At 40.9% G+C, this 17,081-nt stretch overlaps 1 protein-coding gene across 1 annotated transcript in view; it reads left to right on the top strand.

The window, feature by feature from the left end:
- Window positions 1–17,081, top strand: part of ADAM12 (ADAM metallopeptidase domain 12) — a 322,093-nt gene that overhangs the window by 284,220 nt on the left and 20,792 nt on the right. Inside the window, exons 17-21 of the mRNA XM_024210612.3 lie at window positions 1,992–2,069; window positions 9,760–9,868; window positions 14,840–14,975; window positions 15,614–15,722; window positions 16,206–16,388. Coding sequence (XP_024066380.2) covers window positions 1,992–2,069; window positions 9,760–9,868; window positions 14,840–14,975; window positions 15,614–15,722; window positions 16,206–16,388 — 615 coding nt within the window. The remainder of the gene's footprint in view (window positions 1–1,991; window positions 2,070–9,759; window positions 9,869–14,839; window positions 14,976–15,613; window positions 15,723–16,205; window positions 16,389–17,081) is intronic.

Genomic DNA, 17,081 nt, shown 5'->3' with positions numbered 1-17,081 from the left:
GCAGAAAGGAAAAAGGGGAAGAGCCTAGAAAAGTTTAGGTAAGTTAAAATGGTCTATAAAATGGCTTTTCAAAGAGAAAACTAGTGAGGAATCCAGTGGTATAAAATCCCCCCATTCCAGTTCAGTAGGGAATATCTAATCTTTCTAATCTGTCTAATCATATACATATACACACACTATTGAATATACAGCCTAATACTTATGAAATTGTATGTTTTACTTTCAAGGCATTACCACATTTGTATTATGGATTCGGAATATGAATTTAAATATTCTTGATTTTTTTTTATGCTGAAGATATACAGTTTGAAATGCAGCCATTTTAATGTGCTCAGAATTCTCTGTGCTAGTGCACTCTGAATATCTGAATTGTGAATACTGCTGTAATCAGAGCATATTCACTGCATGCATGCACGTGGATGCCAATTCACTCTAATTTGTTTCCCGTTTTTCTTTCCCCCAGGGGATAACTGCCCTGATTAGACATCCTTTTTGTCTACTGCCATCACTTTTACCCAGCCTGCTGCTAATTACTGTGACTGCCTTGTAATCCTACTAAACTGGACTACAGAGTTAAAGGAGAGCAGAATTTATACACTGGGTTTTTTATTGTTGAGCTAGTATAGTAACAGTCATTCCAATCGTAATATTTTCTTCAGCTTGAATTGGATAACTTTTCATTACCATCAGTTACATCAGTCATTTCAGTTTGTATTGGTTGGTCCTTTTATTAGATGGTGCTAATCTTGCTTTATCCCAACTTTCAGCTGTGTGGGAAGAGTGAAGTTAACTCTCTGTAATGATTGCAAAACAAAGAATTTTGCATGTGATTATATGACACTCTATATTTGTTAATTTCCACTTAACAAAAGGGTAAAAGCTCTTCCCCTAGGCTAATGCTAATTTGTAATTTCCTGTGAGATGATTATTTTACCTAATCTGCAAGTCTATTTATAGTTGATTTAAAAAATAATTTAGCTTGAAAAAATTCAGTTAGAATCATTTAGATTTATCAGATGAGATGAAATTAGCCCCTCCTCCCAGCGTTGATCAGTGTTCTTTTGAAACTATTCAGAAATTTCCAGACATCCTGGGCCAGCTCCTCCACTGGTGTAAATCAACATAGCTCCACGTAATGGTGTAAATTGAGCTATGTCAGTTTATACCAGCAGAGGATCCAATCTTTTAATTCAGGAAGTGGTCTGTTGGCTTGTGAGAATTCTAATACAGCCAGTTCAAGTACATGAAAGAATCCAGTTTGGCATGTTCATAGTTCTGGAAAAAATAAGAACACAATTATTTAAATAATAAAGTGTTTTAGTAGTTGTTAATTTTCAAAAACTAAGAGACAAATCCTCACCTAGTGTAAACTGGTGTAGCTCCATTGAAGTCAGGATATAGCCTTCGATATCAGATAGATCTAAAATTCAATCTTGCACTACCCTGCATGCTAGTCAAGAGTGATACCAACCTTTACCCTGACCTGGGATTGAAGTGGATTTGAACCCAAAGGATTTACAAGGATAATAATTTAAAGGACATACTTTTTAAAAGTATTTAGGCATTGCTGAGCTCAGTGTCGCAATGCCTAACTGATTTAGGAACCTAAGTCTTGTTTTCAAAAGTGATTGAGGCATGTAGAAGCCCAAATGCCATTGACCGCCATGCTTGGAGCATAAGTGCCTAAATTCCTTTTGAAAATGAAACTTAGGCTCCTGAATCAGTTACACATTGCAACACTGAGTGCAACAACATCTAAATATCTTTAAAAATCTGGGCCATAGGTTCTGATTCTGATCTCCCTTACATTGCTGTAAATCAGGGATAACTCCACTGGTGTGAAATCAGTTGCTGCATAGGCAAATCAGTACAGTTGCTACTGGAAAGGTGATAGATGAACAAATGTAGCTGTAAGGATGTAACAGTTTGCTGTGTGCACCCTAGGTATGTTTTTTTCAGCAACATTAAAGCTGTTCTTTCTCATTTTGCAGATCTGTCTTAACCGCCGGTGCCAAAATACTAGTATATTTGGTGTTCATGAATGTGCAACAAAATGCCATGGACGTGGAGTAAGTATTACAGAAACAATTTTTTGCAGTCAGTCAATACCCAGTTGAGCAATAAATCATTCATTTGTAACACCTCTGGAATCTATGATTCTTTGTAATATATCAGTCAAAGTCTTTTCAACATTTCACTCTAAAGATATTAATTTTCAGTGCCCTTTACACACTGCGAGAAATTAAATGTGATTTTTATTTAACAAAAAAAATTGATCAAGTAGTAATTTATCTTTTTTTTAAATTAACATTCTGTGATTAAAAGGAATTGTGTCATCTTCAAAGTGATTTTAAGCCTACCCTTCCTTCATGAAGAATTTCCTATTAACATTTCAAACAAGTTGTTTCTCTGTGGTCCCAGCAGTGAGTTATAGTATGCATCTGAATTGAGATTTTTCAAAAAGCACTTCAAAAAGGATTAAAATAAAAAAAATAGCAAAACCATGGTGACTGCAGTGTGGGAATTACAGACAAGTCACCTTAACTTCAGTACCCAGAAAGATAATGAAGCAGATAATTAAGCAAATCAATTTGTGAACAATCTAGAAGATAATAAGGCTATAAGTAATAGCATGGATTTTTCAAGAACAAATCCTGTCAAACCAACCTAATAGCTTTTTTTGACAGAGTAACAAGCCTTGTGGATAGGGGAGAAGCAGTAGATGTGGTATATCTTGACTTCGGTAAGGTTTTTGATACTGTCTCGCATGACCTTCTCATAAACAACTAGGGAAATAAAACCTAGATGGAGCTACTATAAGGTGGGTGCATAACTGGTTGGAAAACCATTCCCACAGAGTAGTTATCAGTGGTTCATAGGCAAGCTGGAAGGGCAAATCAAGTGGGGTCCCACAGGGATCAGTTCTGGGTCTGGTTCTGTTCTATATTTTCATCAATGATTTAGATAATGGCATAGAGAGTACACTAATAAAGTTTGCAGACGATACCAAGCTGGGAGGGGTTGCAAATGCTTTGGAGGATATAATTAAAATTCAAAATGATCTGGACAAATTGGAGAAATGGCCTGAAGAAAATAGGATGAAAATTCATTATGAACAAATGCAAAGTACTCCACTTAGGAAGGAACAATCAGCTGCGCACATACAAAATGGGAAATGACTGCTTAGGAAGGAGAACTCCAGAAAGGGATCTGGGGGTCATTAGAGGATGACAAGCTAAATATGAGACAACAGTGTAACACTGTTGCAAAAACAACAAACATGCTTCTGGAATGTAATTACAGGAGTGATATTAAGCAAGACACAGGAAGTAATTTTTCTGCCCTACTCCATGCTGATTAGGCCTCAACCGGAGTATTGTATCCAGTTCTGGGTGCCACATTTCAGGAAAGATGTGGACTAATTGGAGAAAGTCCAGAGAAGAGCAACTATGGTCTAGAAAACATGACCTGTGAGGGAAGACTGAAAAAACTGAGATGGGACATTATAACAGTTTTCAAGTACATAAAAGGTTGTTACAAGGAGGAAGGAGGAAAAATTGTTCTCCTTAAACTCTGAGGATAGCACAAGAAGAAATGGGCTTAAATTGCAGCAAAGGTTTAGGTTGGGCATTAGGAAAAATTTCCTGTCAGGGTGATTAAGTACTGGAATAAATTGCCTAGGGAAGTTGTGGAATCTCCATCACTGGAGATTTTTAAGAGCAGATTACACAAACACCTGTCAGGGATGGTCTAGATAATGCTTAGTCCTGCCGTGAGTGCAGGGGACTGGACTAGATGACCTTCTGAGGTCCCTTCCAGTCCTATGATTCTATGAAAGTTACATGAGATAGATTTAGATTTAAACCAGTTATGATAATCTATTTCAATTCACAAAACTTTTTAGCAATTAAGAGCACCTAAATGTTTTTAAACACAATTTATTTTTCATAAAGGTGTTAATTATTTCAAACTACATCATTTTAATCTTGATGTGATGCACGATTGGTTCATTTGTTTCCGTGAAAGCCTGTGCCAACAGAAATCATGCTTCAAGAACTATAGGAACTAAAAATCCCTTTTTATAATTAATAGATAATATTATAGCTTTTGTTTTGAAAAGATTTGCAGAATCAATGATAACATAACTTCAAGTGCTTGCTCGTGTCGATTCCATTCTAGGTGAGTGCGCACCCACGTGCACAGTTGTCAGAGATTTTTGCCTTAGCGGTATCTGTAGGGTCGGCAGTGGCGCCCTCTGGAGTGCTGTGCTCATGCGTCAGTATATTAGGCACTGCCGGCCCTATGCCCTTTCAGTTCCTTCTTACCGCCCATGATGGTTGGTCGGAGCACCTTCCCCTTGCCTTGCAAGTGGATAGCGGTTCTCTCTAACTCTCATTGTTGTTAAGTTTGTATATTGTTTGCTTACAGTAGGTAAGTGTTAAGTAATGTTACTTAGTAAGTTAGAGTCCCAGCGGGGATTTAGCCCCAGGGTGGGGTATGCCCCGGTCCCTGGGTTTTAAGCCTTGTTCTGCCTGCAATAGGCCTATTCCTGTTAGTTAGCTGTCACACGTGAAGGACAAATGTCGCATTTGCAAGAACTTTCATCCTCGAACTCAAAAGCAGCGCAACATTCGTCTAAGGGCCTTCCTCGTGGAGGCTGCTCTTCGCCCAGCATCAGCGCCTTCCCGCTCTGACTATACGCCCAGCACCTCGGCCTTGGTGCACCGCCAACACTGAGGTCCGCCCGGCCCTGCTCCCTTTCGCCGGTGGCCAAGAAGCGTCTGAAGAAATGAGACTCCCCGGCACCGAGCAAGAAGGGTCAAGGGATGTTGGGCAAAGGACCCAGTTCAGGCCTCCCGCCCACTCCAGAGCCACAAGGGGGTACCTCTCTGGCTGGATGCCCCAGTCCCCCCTAGGGATCCACCACCGACTCCCAGGAGCAGTAGGGCACCCAGGCACTTGGTAGGGCCATCGATGTCTGAGGCCCTCCCGATGGCCAGGGATCAGAGAGCTCTCCCAGCGCTGCCAATGCAGCGCATGGTGTTGGATCCAGCTAAGGTTTCCCAAAGAGGTAAGTCAGCCATGAGACCTCCTCAGGGGGCAGCTGAACGCTGTTGGTCCCCAGAGCAGATGCAGCGTTCCCCATCTCCGTGACTGGGATCCCTGACTCTACAACCTAGGTCTCCTGTCAGACAGCCTAGGTCGCCAGCACTGTGCTTGCGGTCACCATTGACATGCCTATGGTGAGATGTGGTCTCCGTACATCCAACACAGATCATCCTCCTGCCAGCCTACCCCTCGGCATAGATCTCCATCGGTGCATCGTTCCCCTCAGATATGGGACCAGTCATTGGCATGGCACTGATTTCCCTGCCTCTCGTACTGGTCTTTGGAGAGGCACCAGTCCCTCAATTCGAGGCATCACACTTCCACGGCTACGGTCAGCTGCCAGACGCATGCTTCTATGACCCCACGCTGGTCATCGGAAGGGGACTCATCCAGATCAGAACAGGACTTCAGCCCCTCGCCATGACAGCAGCAGCCCTTGTAGGCGCCCGAGACCATCTCGGCTTTCACGGTGCCGACCTGGCAGCAGGGCCGGTGGCAGGCACAGTGGCCATATTGGAACGCGGGGGGCATGCCAGTTATGCCAATGCCCTTCTCGCATCACTCCTCCCTTGCTGCCTCGGAGAAGCAACCCACAGCACCGATGGCACCGGGCTCAGTGCGCAGAGCGGAATCTGATACTGCAGTAGAGGAGTGGGTGCCCACTCCAAAAGAACCTTCCCCCACAGGGGACAATGTCCCAGGCCCTCCCCAGGTGGTCTAATCCTCATCCTTGTCACCAGACAAGGCAGTAGCAGGGCCCTCAAGCGCCAGACTTCCTGATGACTTTAAGGAGCACCAAGCCTTGCTCAGAAGGGTGGCTTCGAACTTATGCCTGGAGGTAGAAGAAATGGCAGAGCAGCCTGACACTTTATTCAACGTGCTTTTCAAAGTTTATTTGATGTCCAGCCTTCAGTTTAGGGTGTCAAACCACCAAGCTTTATTGGGGAGATACAAAATTTTAATCTGTGGGACTCCCTCAAAAAGTTTAAAGACTCGCTACCCCAGGACTTGGCCCAAGAGTTCACCGCCATCTTGGAGGAGGGTACCACAGTGGTAAGGGCCTCCCTCCAGATGGCCTGGGACGCGGCCGATTCGGCAGCCAGGGTCGGCGCCTCCGCCATGGTAATGAGGTGCAGTTCCTGGCTTCAATCCGCAGGTCTGTCCCAGGAGATGCAGTCCTCCATCCAGGACCTCCCGTTCGATGGGAGCGGTCTCTTCTCCGAGCAGACAGATGCGAGGCTGCATGGACTTAAGGACACTCGAGCCAGATCCCCTCCTGCACCAAACTCCCTCCCAGATCCCGCACCCCTCACCCTCTCCTGCACCCCAACATTCTGCCCCAGCCTGGAGCCCCTTCCTGCACCCAAACTCCCTCCCAGAAAGAAACTAATATAACATCTGTTCTAAGGTAAGAAGTAGGCCATTTTGAATTAATTTAACTATATTTTACATGTTTTCAGACTGAAATGGAACCACAGAACGGCTTTATGTTAATTAAAAGGCAAGATTAGTATAGAGTTAATGCCATAATTGTGATCATTTTGTTTTAAATTAGGAAAAAGACTTGTATACAGGGGCCCCACAAAATCTAATAGCCCTGGGCCCCGTAGGAGAGTTAATCTGGCCCTGACCAGAGTATCCGGCCCAAGCAGGCTTTGCTGTGGTCGATATTGGACTACCTTCTGCATCTCAAGCTCCATGGCCTGTCTCTTTCCTCAATTAAGGTCCACTTGGCACTATTTCAGCCTTCCACCCTCCATTCCAGGGCAGGTCGGTCTTTGCTAACAACATGACAATCAGGTTTTTGAAAGGTCTGGAGCAACTCTATCCACGTATTCATGACCCTGTCCCTCCTTGGGACCTGAATCTCGTGTTGATGCGGCTCATGGGTCCCCCTTTTGAGCCTTTGGCTTCCTGCTCCCTTCTTTTACTCTCCTGGAAGGTCTAATTCCATTTTACAAGGACACGGTGCAGCTGCGACCACACCCAGTTTTCCTGCCTAAGGTTGTTTCACAGTTTCATACAACCCAGGACATATACTTACCTGTCTTCTTTCTAAAGCCTCATAAGTCAGATGAGGCGCGTAAATTACACTCTCTGGACATCAGGAGAGCATAGCCTTTTACATCGACAGGACCAAGCCGTTCCGTAAGTCAACGCACTTGTTTGTCACAGTGGCGGACGGGATGAAAGGTCTTCCAGTGTCCGCCTAGAAGAATTCCTCATGGATCACCTCCTGCATCTGTTTTTGCTATGATCTGGCTAAAGTGCCTCCACAGCGATTGTAACCGCCCAGACAACAAGGGTGCAAGTCTCATTGGTGGCCTTCCTGGCCCAAGTGCCGATTCAAGATATCTGCAGGACCGCTACCTGGTCATCCATTCACACTTTCATGTCTCCTTATGCACTTACCCAGCAGATCTGAGATGATGCTGTCTACGGTAGAGCAGTGTTGCAAGCCGTACAACTGTGAACTCCATGCCCGCCTCCATGGATACTGCTTGTGAGTCACCTAGAATGGAATCTACATGGGCAAACACTCGAAGAAGAAAAAATGGTTATTTAGCTTTCGTAACTGTTATTCTTCAAGATGTGTTGCTCATGTCCGTTCCATTACTCGCCCTCCTACCCCTGAGTCGGAGTTGCAGACAAGAAGGAACTGAGGTGGCGTAGGGCCTGTGGCACCTAATATACCGACACATGAGCGCGACATTCCAGAGGGCACCACTGCCGACTGTATGGATACCGCTAAGGCAAAAATCTCTGACGACTATGCACGTGGGCATGCACACACCTAGAATCTAATGGACATGAGCAACACATCTCAAAGAACAAGTTACAAAAGGTAAGTAACTGGGTTTTGTCAGTGTGCGGAAATAAACATCGACTTACAGATTGGCATTTGTACGTCAGAGTTATGGTGACTTCTAAGAAGCAAAACAAGAACTTGCAGAGTTGTAGATGGTAATCCTTGTAGAGCTTTAATTTATAAATAAGTGTAGCATAATGATATTTGTAACTGTCCTTCTGTATGTGGAAAACAAATCAGTTGTAATGTTTTATATGATTCTGGAATATTTCCTTTGAAAGTACTGTGAGAGGAAGCGAAGGCTGAGTAAATGATTATTTTTATTGAACTATGCAGACTCCCCAAAATACGGCCTTACTGAAAACATGCAAATCGGCTTCCTCAGAAAAAGCATCTTGAGAGATTATTTAACCTAACTAGATTGTCTTAAACAGGATTCTACTGATCAATCTGTTGTCAAGTTTTCCCATGGCAAAGGTTCTGCAGAGCAGTGATGATCAATGATAGTAGCACCTTGCCATAAATGCGAGTGTGAGAGTGATAAAGTGTAACTCTGCCTTGCTTAGCCCTATGCAGCACAATGTTTATCTCATTCAATCATACCATAATGGCAAAAGGTGCATCATTAGCCGCTGCTTAAAATCCTGGCAGCACCTCATTTGGATGGGAGGAGAAGGTCTTCCCCTGGGCGAGAACTGAAGGGCTAGCCCTTCATTGGAGAGCTGAAGGTTTCTTTTTTTATCTTTTTAGTATCTCTCCCAAGAATAAAGCACAGGGATCCCGTTAGCTCATTCTCCCTTGTGCAATGGAAATGGGTTGTTATTACCCTATTGGGTCTGTTCCTTGGTGCTCCCTCATGCTGCAGGGAGCACTCCCTGAGTGAGCCATGTGCTTCTATCTCTGCCTAACTATAGGCTAAGCAAATAGAGCACCACTGTGGGACACTAGTATATATATATATATATATACCTCTACCCCGATATAACGCGACCCGATATAAGACGAATTCGGATATAACACAGTAAAGCAGTGCTCCGGGGAGGCGGGGCTGCGCACTCCGGTGGATCAAAGCAAGTTCGATATAACGCGGTTTCGCCTATAATGCAGTAAGATTTTTTGGCTCCCGAGGACAGTGTTATATTGGGGTAGAGGTGTATATATATTTTCAGGTCATGCAAATCTAGTGTCAAGGAGAAAAGTTTTAGTCACAGGAACCTGGGTCAGGTCAGGTCTCTTCAGAGGTGTCCACCTTGCACCAGCCTTCTCATCTGTCAAGATCCCTCTTCTTTCAACCTGCATATCCAGTGTGATCAAACTCTGTCCTGCTTCCAGTTCCCTGTCTCCTCCCTTTGGCTAGGAATGTTGGTCACCCTTATTGCTGAGGCCTGAGAAGTGGCAGAATCAGTAGGCAGTCCAGCACAGGTAGGTTAGGATTGGACAGAGAAGCAAGCTGCTCAGGCATTGTTGGGGCATTAGGAAGGTGAGAGGAATCTTGTTCCTTTCAAGGGAGAAGGAACAGGAGTTGTGATAAAGGTTTATAGTTCCAATAGAGGTACTAGATGACACTTACAGTTCAAGTTATCACCTGCAATACGTGAATACTGATTGAGGTTCCACGTTGCTATTAGGATATACACATTTTGAAAAATGTATAAGTAATTGTATTTAATCGAGGTTGTGGCAGCAGGCTGATTTGGATGTGTCCCTGTTGTGACATGAGCTTTAATCCCCATGCATCTACCACTGCCTGAGTGAAAGCTCCTATAATCTGATAAAATTCAATCTAAGCTGTCTGGAATAACTTTTCATATTACTTCATTTGTCGTCATTTTATTTTGAAGGTCTGTAACAATAAAAAAAATTGTCACTGCGAAGCTGACTGGGCCCCTCCCCATTGTGACAAGCCAGGGTTTGGCGGCAGCATGGACAGTGGACCAACCAGACAAGCAGGTTAGTAATAGCTGGTGCTTTCCTGCCATTCCGTGGTAGAAAGTGAAAATCCAAATGGGTTTTATTGAAAATATGTACTGAGACTGCAAAACTGTCAATAAATTGGGCAAGCTAGTCCAAATGAATTGGCACTAATTAAAATTTAATGAAGCCAAAAACACTGCCAGTTGATTGTAGCAATGTAGTTGCATAATTAAGAACACAACAACCCAGAGATTTTGTTTGTTTTTAAAAGTACACTATCCAGTTAGGTAGTTCTGGGATGTGGGGCAATGGTATATTGGTGTGAGCACAAGATTATGAACCAGGAACTCAGGTTTTAACCCTAACTCAGTGTGTGGACATGAGCAAGTACAGTAACTTAACTTTTCAACTGCTGTAAGGGCTTGCAGGGTACCCTGTAACAGTTCCCACGTATTTATTGAGTCTCTATATCATATTATCATATAAGAGATAGACACAGTGTTTCTGATCTACCTTGAGATACATCAAACTCCAAAGCATCCTCCATTGACTACAGCATCACTGTATCAGCATCAGCATGGGTTTATGGAAAATAAATCTTCTCAGACTAACTTGATATCTTTTCCATGTGAGATTACAAGTTTGGATGATAAAGGTAACAGTGTTGATGTAATTTACTTAGACATCTGTAAGGCATTTGACTTGATACCACACAACATTTTGATTAAAAAACTAGAATACAGAATTATCATCACAAACAATAAATGGATTAAAAATTGGCTAACAGAGAGGTCTGAAAATGTAATTGCAAACAGGGAATCATCATTGACCAGATGTGTTTCTAGTGGGTTTCAGGGATTGTTTCTCGGTGTGACGCTATTTAACATTTTTATCAATGACCTGAAAGAAAACTTAATATTCACTTATGACACAAAGACTGTGGGAGTGGTAAGTAATGAAGGTGACAGGTCACTGATACAGAACAAACTGGATCACTTCCAAACCATGTGTATTTTAATATGGTCAAATATAAACAAAGAATACTTACAGAATGGGGGACTCTGACCTGGAAATAAACTTGGAGGTCATGGCAGATAATCAGCTCTACATGTGCTGCTAGTGCAACCCTTTGACCAAAAGGGCTAATGTAATCCTTGGATGCATAAACAAGGAATCTCGAGTAGTATTAAGGATATTACCTCAGTATATGGCAGTGGTGTAACCGCTGTTGGAATACTGTGTCCGGTTCTGGGGTCTACAATTCAAGAAGGATGTTGATGATAAATTGGAGAGGGTTAAGAACAGATCCACAAGAATGATTAGTGGATTGGAAAACATGTCTTACAGTGATGGACTCAAGGAGCTCAATCTATTTAACAAAGAGAAGGTTAACTGATGACTTGGTCACAGTTTGTAAGTACCTATGTGAGGAACAAAAAATTGACAAGGTGCTTTTCAATCTAGCAGACCAAGGATATAACAAGATCTAAAGGCTGGAGGTTTAAACTAGACAAATTCAGACTACAGATAAAGTGCAGATTTTTGACAGTGAGAGTAATTAACCACTGGAACAATTTAGTAAGGATCATGGTGGATTTTCTATCACTAGCAATTTTTTAAAACAAGATTGGATGTTTTTCTGAAAGATATGCTCTAGTTCAAAAAGAAATTAATTCAAGGAAGTTCTATGGCCTATGTTATATAGGAGGGCAGACTCAATGGTTACAGTGGTCCTTCTAGCTTTATACTCTGTGAATTTCAATAGTGTATTTGTACTGTTTGTGCATGCAAAGCCACGCCCACAACCGTGTGCCTAATGTAAGCCTGAAATTACTGTCGTTACAAGTGCAAATCGGGAATTTGTGCAATCAGATGGCCAGACATTCATGCATACTATTAACTGATTTGCATGCATGCACGCACTTTTAAAAATAGGAACCTCAGAATATGACAAATCCAGAAAAATAAGCAACTGTGATATGGGGACTTTAAGAAGGGGCTTTTGTAGTGGGGAAAACTTCGGAATATGTCACAATTAAACATAAATGCTTTTAACTTTCACATATATTTAAAAGTTCTTCTCAAATTTGATGATAATGGAAGATGTATATATTTCCTTTACCCTGTGCCTTCAATTTCCCTACTGGCCATTGCATCCTATTTCTCCTCTAGCCAGAGACAGATTTTTTCGATACGTGTTAATAATCCTTGATAATCCTTAAACAATTGTGGGCGTGGCTTTGCATGCACAAACAGTACAAATACATTATTGAAAATCAGTCTCATAATTCACAGAGTATAAAGCTAGAAGGACCACTGTAACCATCTACTGTGCACTCCTATATTTATATTTCAGCGTACCATAACTTTAGTGATTTCAATGGAGTTCTAATTTATATCAGTGACAGGAGAATTAGGCCCATAGTCTACTCACATTTGCATATGTGGCCTATGATTTCCTGGGAAGTAATCTGAGCTCTTTTCATATGAATAATGCTATTCAAAAGTAAATTGGATTGTATTCTCTACATACTGGATCCTGCAGTGAATTGTAATGCTGAACTAGTGACCTCACAATCATTTCCATGGCAACAACATGACATTATGATTTCACTGCAGGACATAGCAGAAAGAAGATTCTGGGTTCTGAGGGAGAAAGATCTTATTCAAACACCAAACATCCAACAAAATAGCAAAGAAACTGAGCTCAAGAAGTGAGCAAGTACAGTTATTAATCTGTAAATATTCTCATTTTTCCAGGTTTGCTCTAACATAAGTCCTTCTTTAACTCACCTTGCTATGGCTAAGTAGTGCAGGGAACTACAAAATCTGACTGTACATATCATGTAGAATGTGCTGCACTACATAGCGGTAACTGGGGAGAAGGCAAATACGGGGTGTCTTCAATAATTCAGTTCTCTTTTTTGGAAGGAAGCCCTTTAATGTTACTTTTAAAATAGTTTTCTGCAGTTTTATATATCATGATACTTTTGCCATCTATTTTCAATGACCATGCTATATTCAGTAGTATTGGGAATAAACAAATATAGAAATTGCTAGGGGAGCTAATTTTCCTTCCCTGACACTTGTGCTTTAAATATGAGCAGTTGATACAAGATTTGGATTATGATCTGAATAGTTTGCACATCTGTTAATCAAACTGTAGAAGGATTAGCTCAATAAAAGACGCACAGTCATTTACCTTAGTTAAATGTGACATATGGCCTGATTTGTCTTTAGTAACTGATTTTACCCAGCTGACTTTTACTAAATCCGTGTACTCAGCACACTATAGCTTTATTAAATAGCAGCACTAAATATTTAACAGAATCATTATGTAAAGATAAATTACATGTAATTGCCTATACTCGGTTTACTAATTTTATTTAGCTTTTAGTACTGGAAAGAGATTTATTACTGTTACTCTGAGCTAAAGTGCTCTATGTCGCTGTCAGTCAATGCTGTCAATTGCATTGGGCAATGTCTAGTTGAGGTTGGGGTATGTTGAAGATCTAGCTGGCTGAAATGCAATCAGGATAAGACTGAGATAACGCTGATAGGTTGCCATTGTAAGCATTATAACTGTACCTTTTACTGAGGGTGAGAAATTCCATATATTGTTAGAGTTTGTAGTTCTGGAGTATTATTGCATCTCCAGCTGCTGGTAGATGATCATATAGCAGACCTGTCTGCCAGAGTTTTTTTCCATCTCTTCCTGACCACAAGATTGTGACTGGTTTTTTGGGGGGGGGGTTTAGATGCAAACCTTGCGGGCATGATTAATTCATGTCTTTGTTACCTTTAGATTAGACTATTGCAATGTGCTCTGCACAAAACTGCACTTTAAATCATGCTGGAAACCTAAGGCAGTGTAGAAGGCAGCAGCCTGCACGTTAAATGGTGTGTCTCATCACAAGCACATGATACCATATTCTTACATGGCTTGCTCCTTGATTTCCAAATTGAGATTAAGATGTTGGCTTTGACGTATAAAACCCTAAGGGCTTGAGACCTTCCCACTCCCCCTGCCATACTGCCACAGCTGCAGTTAGCAGAGAAGCTTGAGCTGGAGCTCCCTGTTGGTATAAAAGAGAGAGAGAGAGCGCGCGCTCCTGGCAGGGTTTGCTCTGGATTGGGTTGGATGGAATCTTTGATTAGATTATTTTCTGGTTTTGGAAGAGCAGAAGCTGCCAGCATTATTCATTACTGCATATTACTGTATTTAGAGCAAAGGCCACCCATTATTCCATTCCATCTGTTGTTACTGAGCTCAAGGAGCATAACCATTGTCACAGCAGTTACCAACCTGTAATGTAAAAGGCTGACATTTGGACTGTAAAATCCAGAGTAATACAATCCAAATAACACTGCGAAATGGGCCACTGGAATACAGTGAAACCTGGTAAAGAAATTGCCATTCTGTAGTGTCTTAAATAAATACAACCATGAGCGGTCTTGTTACTTAATTTGACCCTTAAATGGTAAACATTATGTTTTTCCACCATAAGACAACTGATTTTTACACTTTCACTAATATCCATTTCAAGTGGAGAAAACTTTGGTAAACCGAGACACAACCATTTTGCTATCAGCTGTTGAGTTTTGTGTAGTATCTCAAATTGAAGCTAACAAAGAAACTATCAAAGTTTTTAGTATTTGTATCACTAAGAGTTGATATTTAATTGCCTCTTCCCTCTTTTAGTGCACCCCTCTGTATTTTTTTTCCAGTTTTCTGCTTTGGATATTTATACAGTTGAGGAATGAGTCTATCAGCTTGTATTTAACCATTTTGTTTTTGGAGTTGACAGAAACAAATGATGTGAGAATTAAGTTCAAGCATAATCATAGCAGAAATACTACCTTATTAATTCCCTAATATATTATTTACTAATTGCATTTTGTATGTTGCTAGAAAGCAGGCCTAGCCAGCAATATCCTACTCTTGATATCAGACAGATTTCATCATAACTGACTCCATCACAAGTCAAAAAATGTGTTTTATTTCAGATAATAGAAGTTTAACCATAGGAATACTCGTAACCATTCTGTGCCTTATTGTTGCTGGTTTAATCATGTATCTCAAAAGGAAGACTTTGATTAGACTGCTATTTACAAATAAAAAGACAACAATAGAGAAACTAAGGTATGATAATTTTTCTTAACTACCCACTCATTTTAATAAACTTCAATAGAAACTGACTGTACTCATTACATTTCTCAGTACTTGTGGTGCATATATGAGACATTTACTAAAAGTGGATTCATTCTTTAATTAAGATGAGTTTTTCAGAAGTGTTTTTTCTTCACTTCAACTTCATTGACGTCAGTAAATAAAATGGGGTTTGACTATATGCCTTTTTATTATGCTTTCTGTGATAAGCAATTAAAAAGTAAAGGAAACTTTGCCTTGATTTTGGGTTGCTTGAAATATTTTCATTATCTGGCTTGGCCTTTTATCTAAACTCAGTCAAGTGAGCTAAAACTTCCGTATTTGAGGTCATTACTACTTAAATGCTAGACTCATTAGAACAGTCTCTTGGGTGCTATAAAACTGCATTTCCACAGATTGCAAGAGCTAATTTAACAGACTAGTGGCTTCAAAAAAATCAATATTTATTTTTATTCTTGCAAGATTTTTAGATAATTTTTACATTTCCTTGTTTTCCATAGAGAGCAAAAATAAGAAAGCCCTTTCAAAGTGTTATTCTGAGAACGATACTGTGAAAAAAGTAAAGCTGTAAGAACAAAGTTGCATTCAATAAGTGTATACTTGTATTGCAGGTCTGTGAGTCCAGCAAGGCCTTCCAGTTCATTTGAGCCTAATCATGTTCATACCACAACTCTCAGTAAAAATCTAGTCATAAAGCCACAAAATTTAAACATACATCAGGTGGGTTCTTAAACAGTCAAAGTATCATTATTAGAATTTGATATACATTTCCTGTATGTTTGAAGTAATTATGACACTTATTATCATTAAGTATTAAAATTATATAAAACTATGAACTAGTTAAACAAGAGCAGAAAAAGTGGGTCCAAAATGCACTTTGGCTTCCAAGTTCCAAACAGATGGAGACTCAATGTTGAAAGGAAATACAGTTAGTCTCTGGGATACAGCCAGCCATCTCAGACAGAAGCACTACCTTCTGAACAGCCAAGGATTAGTGTTTGAATAGGCTTCTGGAAGTTGTTAATTGCTTGTTCTCTGGCTACAGAAAAGGAGTTTAGGGGTACGGTAAAGCAGGGAGGGAAAGAAGGGCAAAGCAAGTGCAGAACAAGGAAGATTACAGTGTTTCAAACAATATTGTTTGTATCCATAATATTCATTGGGATTTTTTAAAACTACCAATTTTATTATTTTATGGCTCTATAGAGAGATGGTCCGAGAAGATTGCTACCATATCAGACTATTGACATCAGTAACTCTGTAAAGACATCTGATTTACAGCGGTCAAAAACACCACAGCGAGTCCTACCACCCCTTCACCAGCTACCCTGTCCTCAAACTGTACCTGCACGACCACTGCCAGCTAACCCATCTCTTAGGCTTGCTCAGGTAAATCTACATTTTCTTTCTTTCTTATATTTACAGATAGTGATGTCAGGCTACAGACTGCAGCAGGAATAACAGCATATAATAAATCAGAATAAAATGTTTTATCACTTTTCATATATGGGTTCTCCCGCAGCATTTCCTGTGTGATTGATAGTGTAGTGAGTGGATAGCCAGACAGCAGTCATTATGGTTTAGCTCCTGAGCTTGTGTAAAGTGGTGTAGCTCCAGTTAAGTAAATGGAACTGTTCTGATTATTCTGAATGAGGATTTGGCCTTAACTATTCCTTGTACTTCAGCCAATTAAAAGACCAAGTTAGTACATGGTTGCAATGTATAGTACAGGTGGGAACTTTACCATGGAACCTTTCTGTAACTGGGTAAACATCAAGGGTATTTTTCAGTTTAGCATACATGTCAACACTAAAATTTGCAGTGGAGTTATCCTCTGTGTTGTAACTGGTTTCCCTTTCTTCGTTATATGTGTTGATGAAAGGGACTTTAAACAAGGGAATGTTGGCCAGGTGACCACTATTATTGCTGCTCCTTCCTATAAGTAAAGATCCTTTTTACCATTACTCATGTGAGAGGAGATGGTCATGTTGCTGAAGTGCAAGCCTGAGAATCAAAGGTACCTCTTTGCTGCAGAGTTAATTCGCATGATCACCATCCAGGTTAGCCTAGCCTGCATGTGTG

This window comes from Terrapene carolina, unplaced genomic scaffold (assembly GCF_002925995.2).
Source record: "Terrapene carolina triunguis isolate 2854851 unplaced genomic scaffold, T_m_triunguis-2.0 Scaffold95, whole genome shotgun sequence".
NCBI classification, from domain to species: domain Eukaryota; kingdom Metazoa; phylum Chordata; order Testudines; family Emydidae; genus Terrapene; species Terrapene triunguis.
This window is presented reverse-complemented; position numbering and strand designations above follow the sequence as displayed.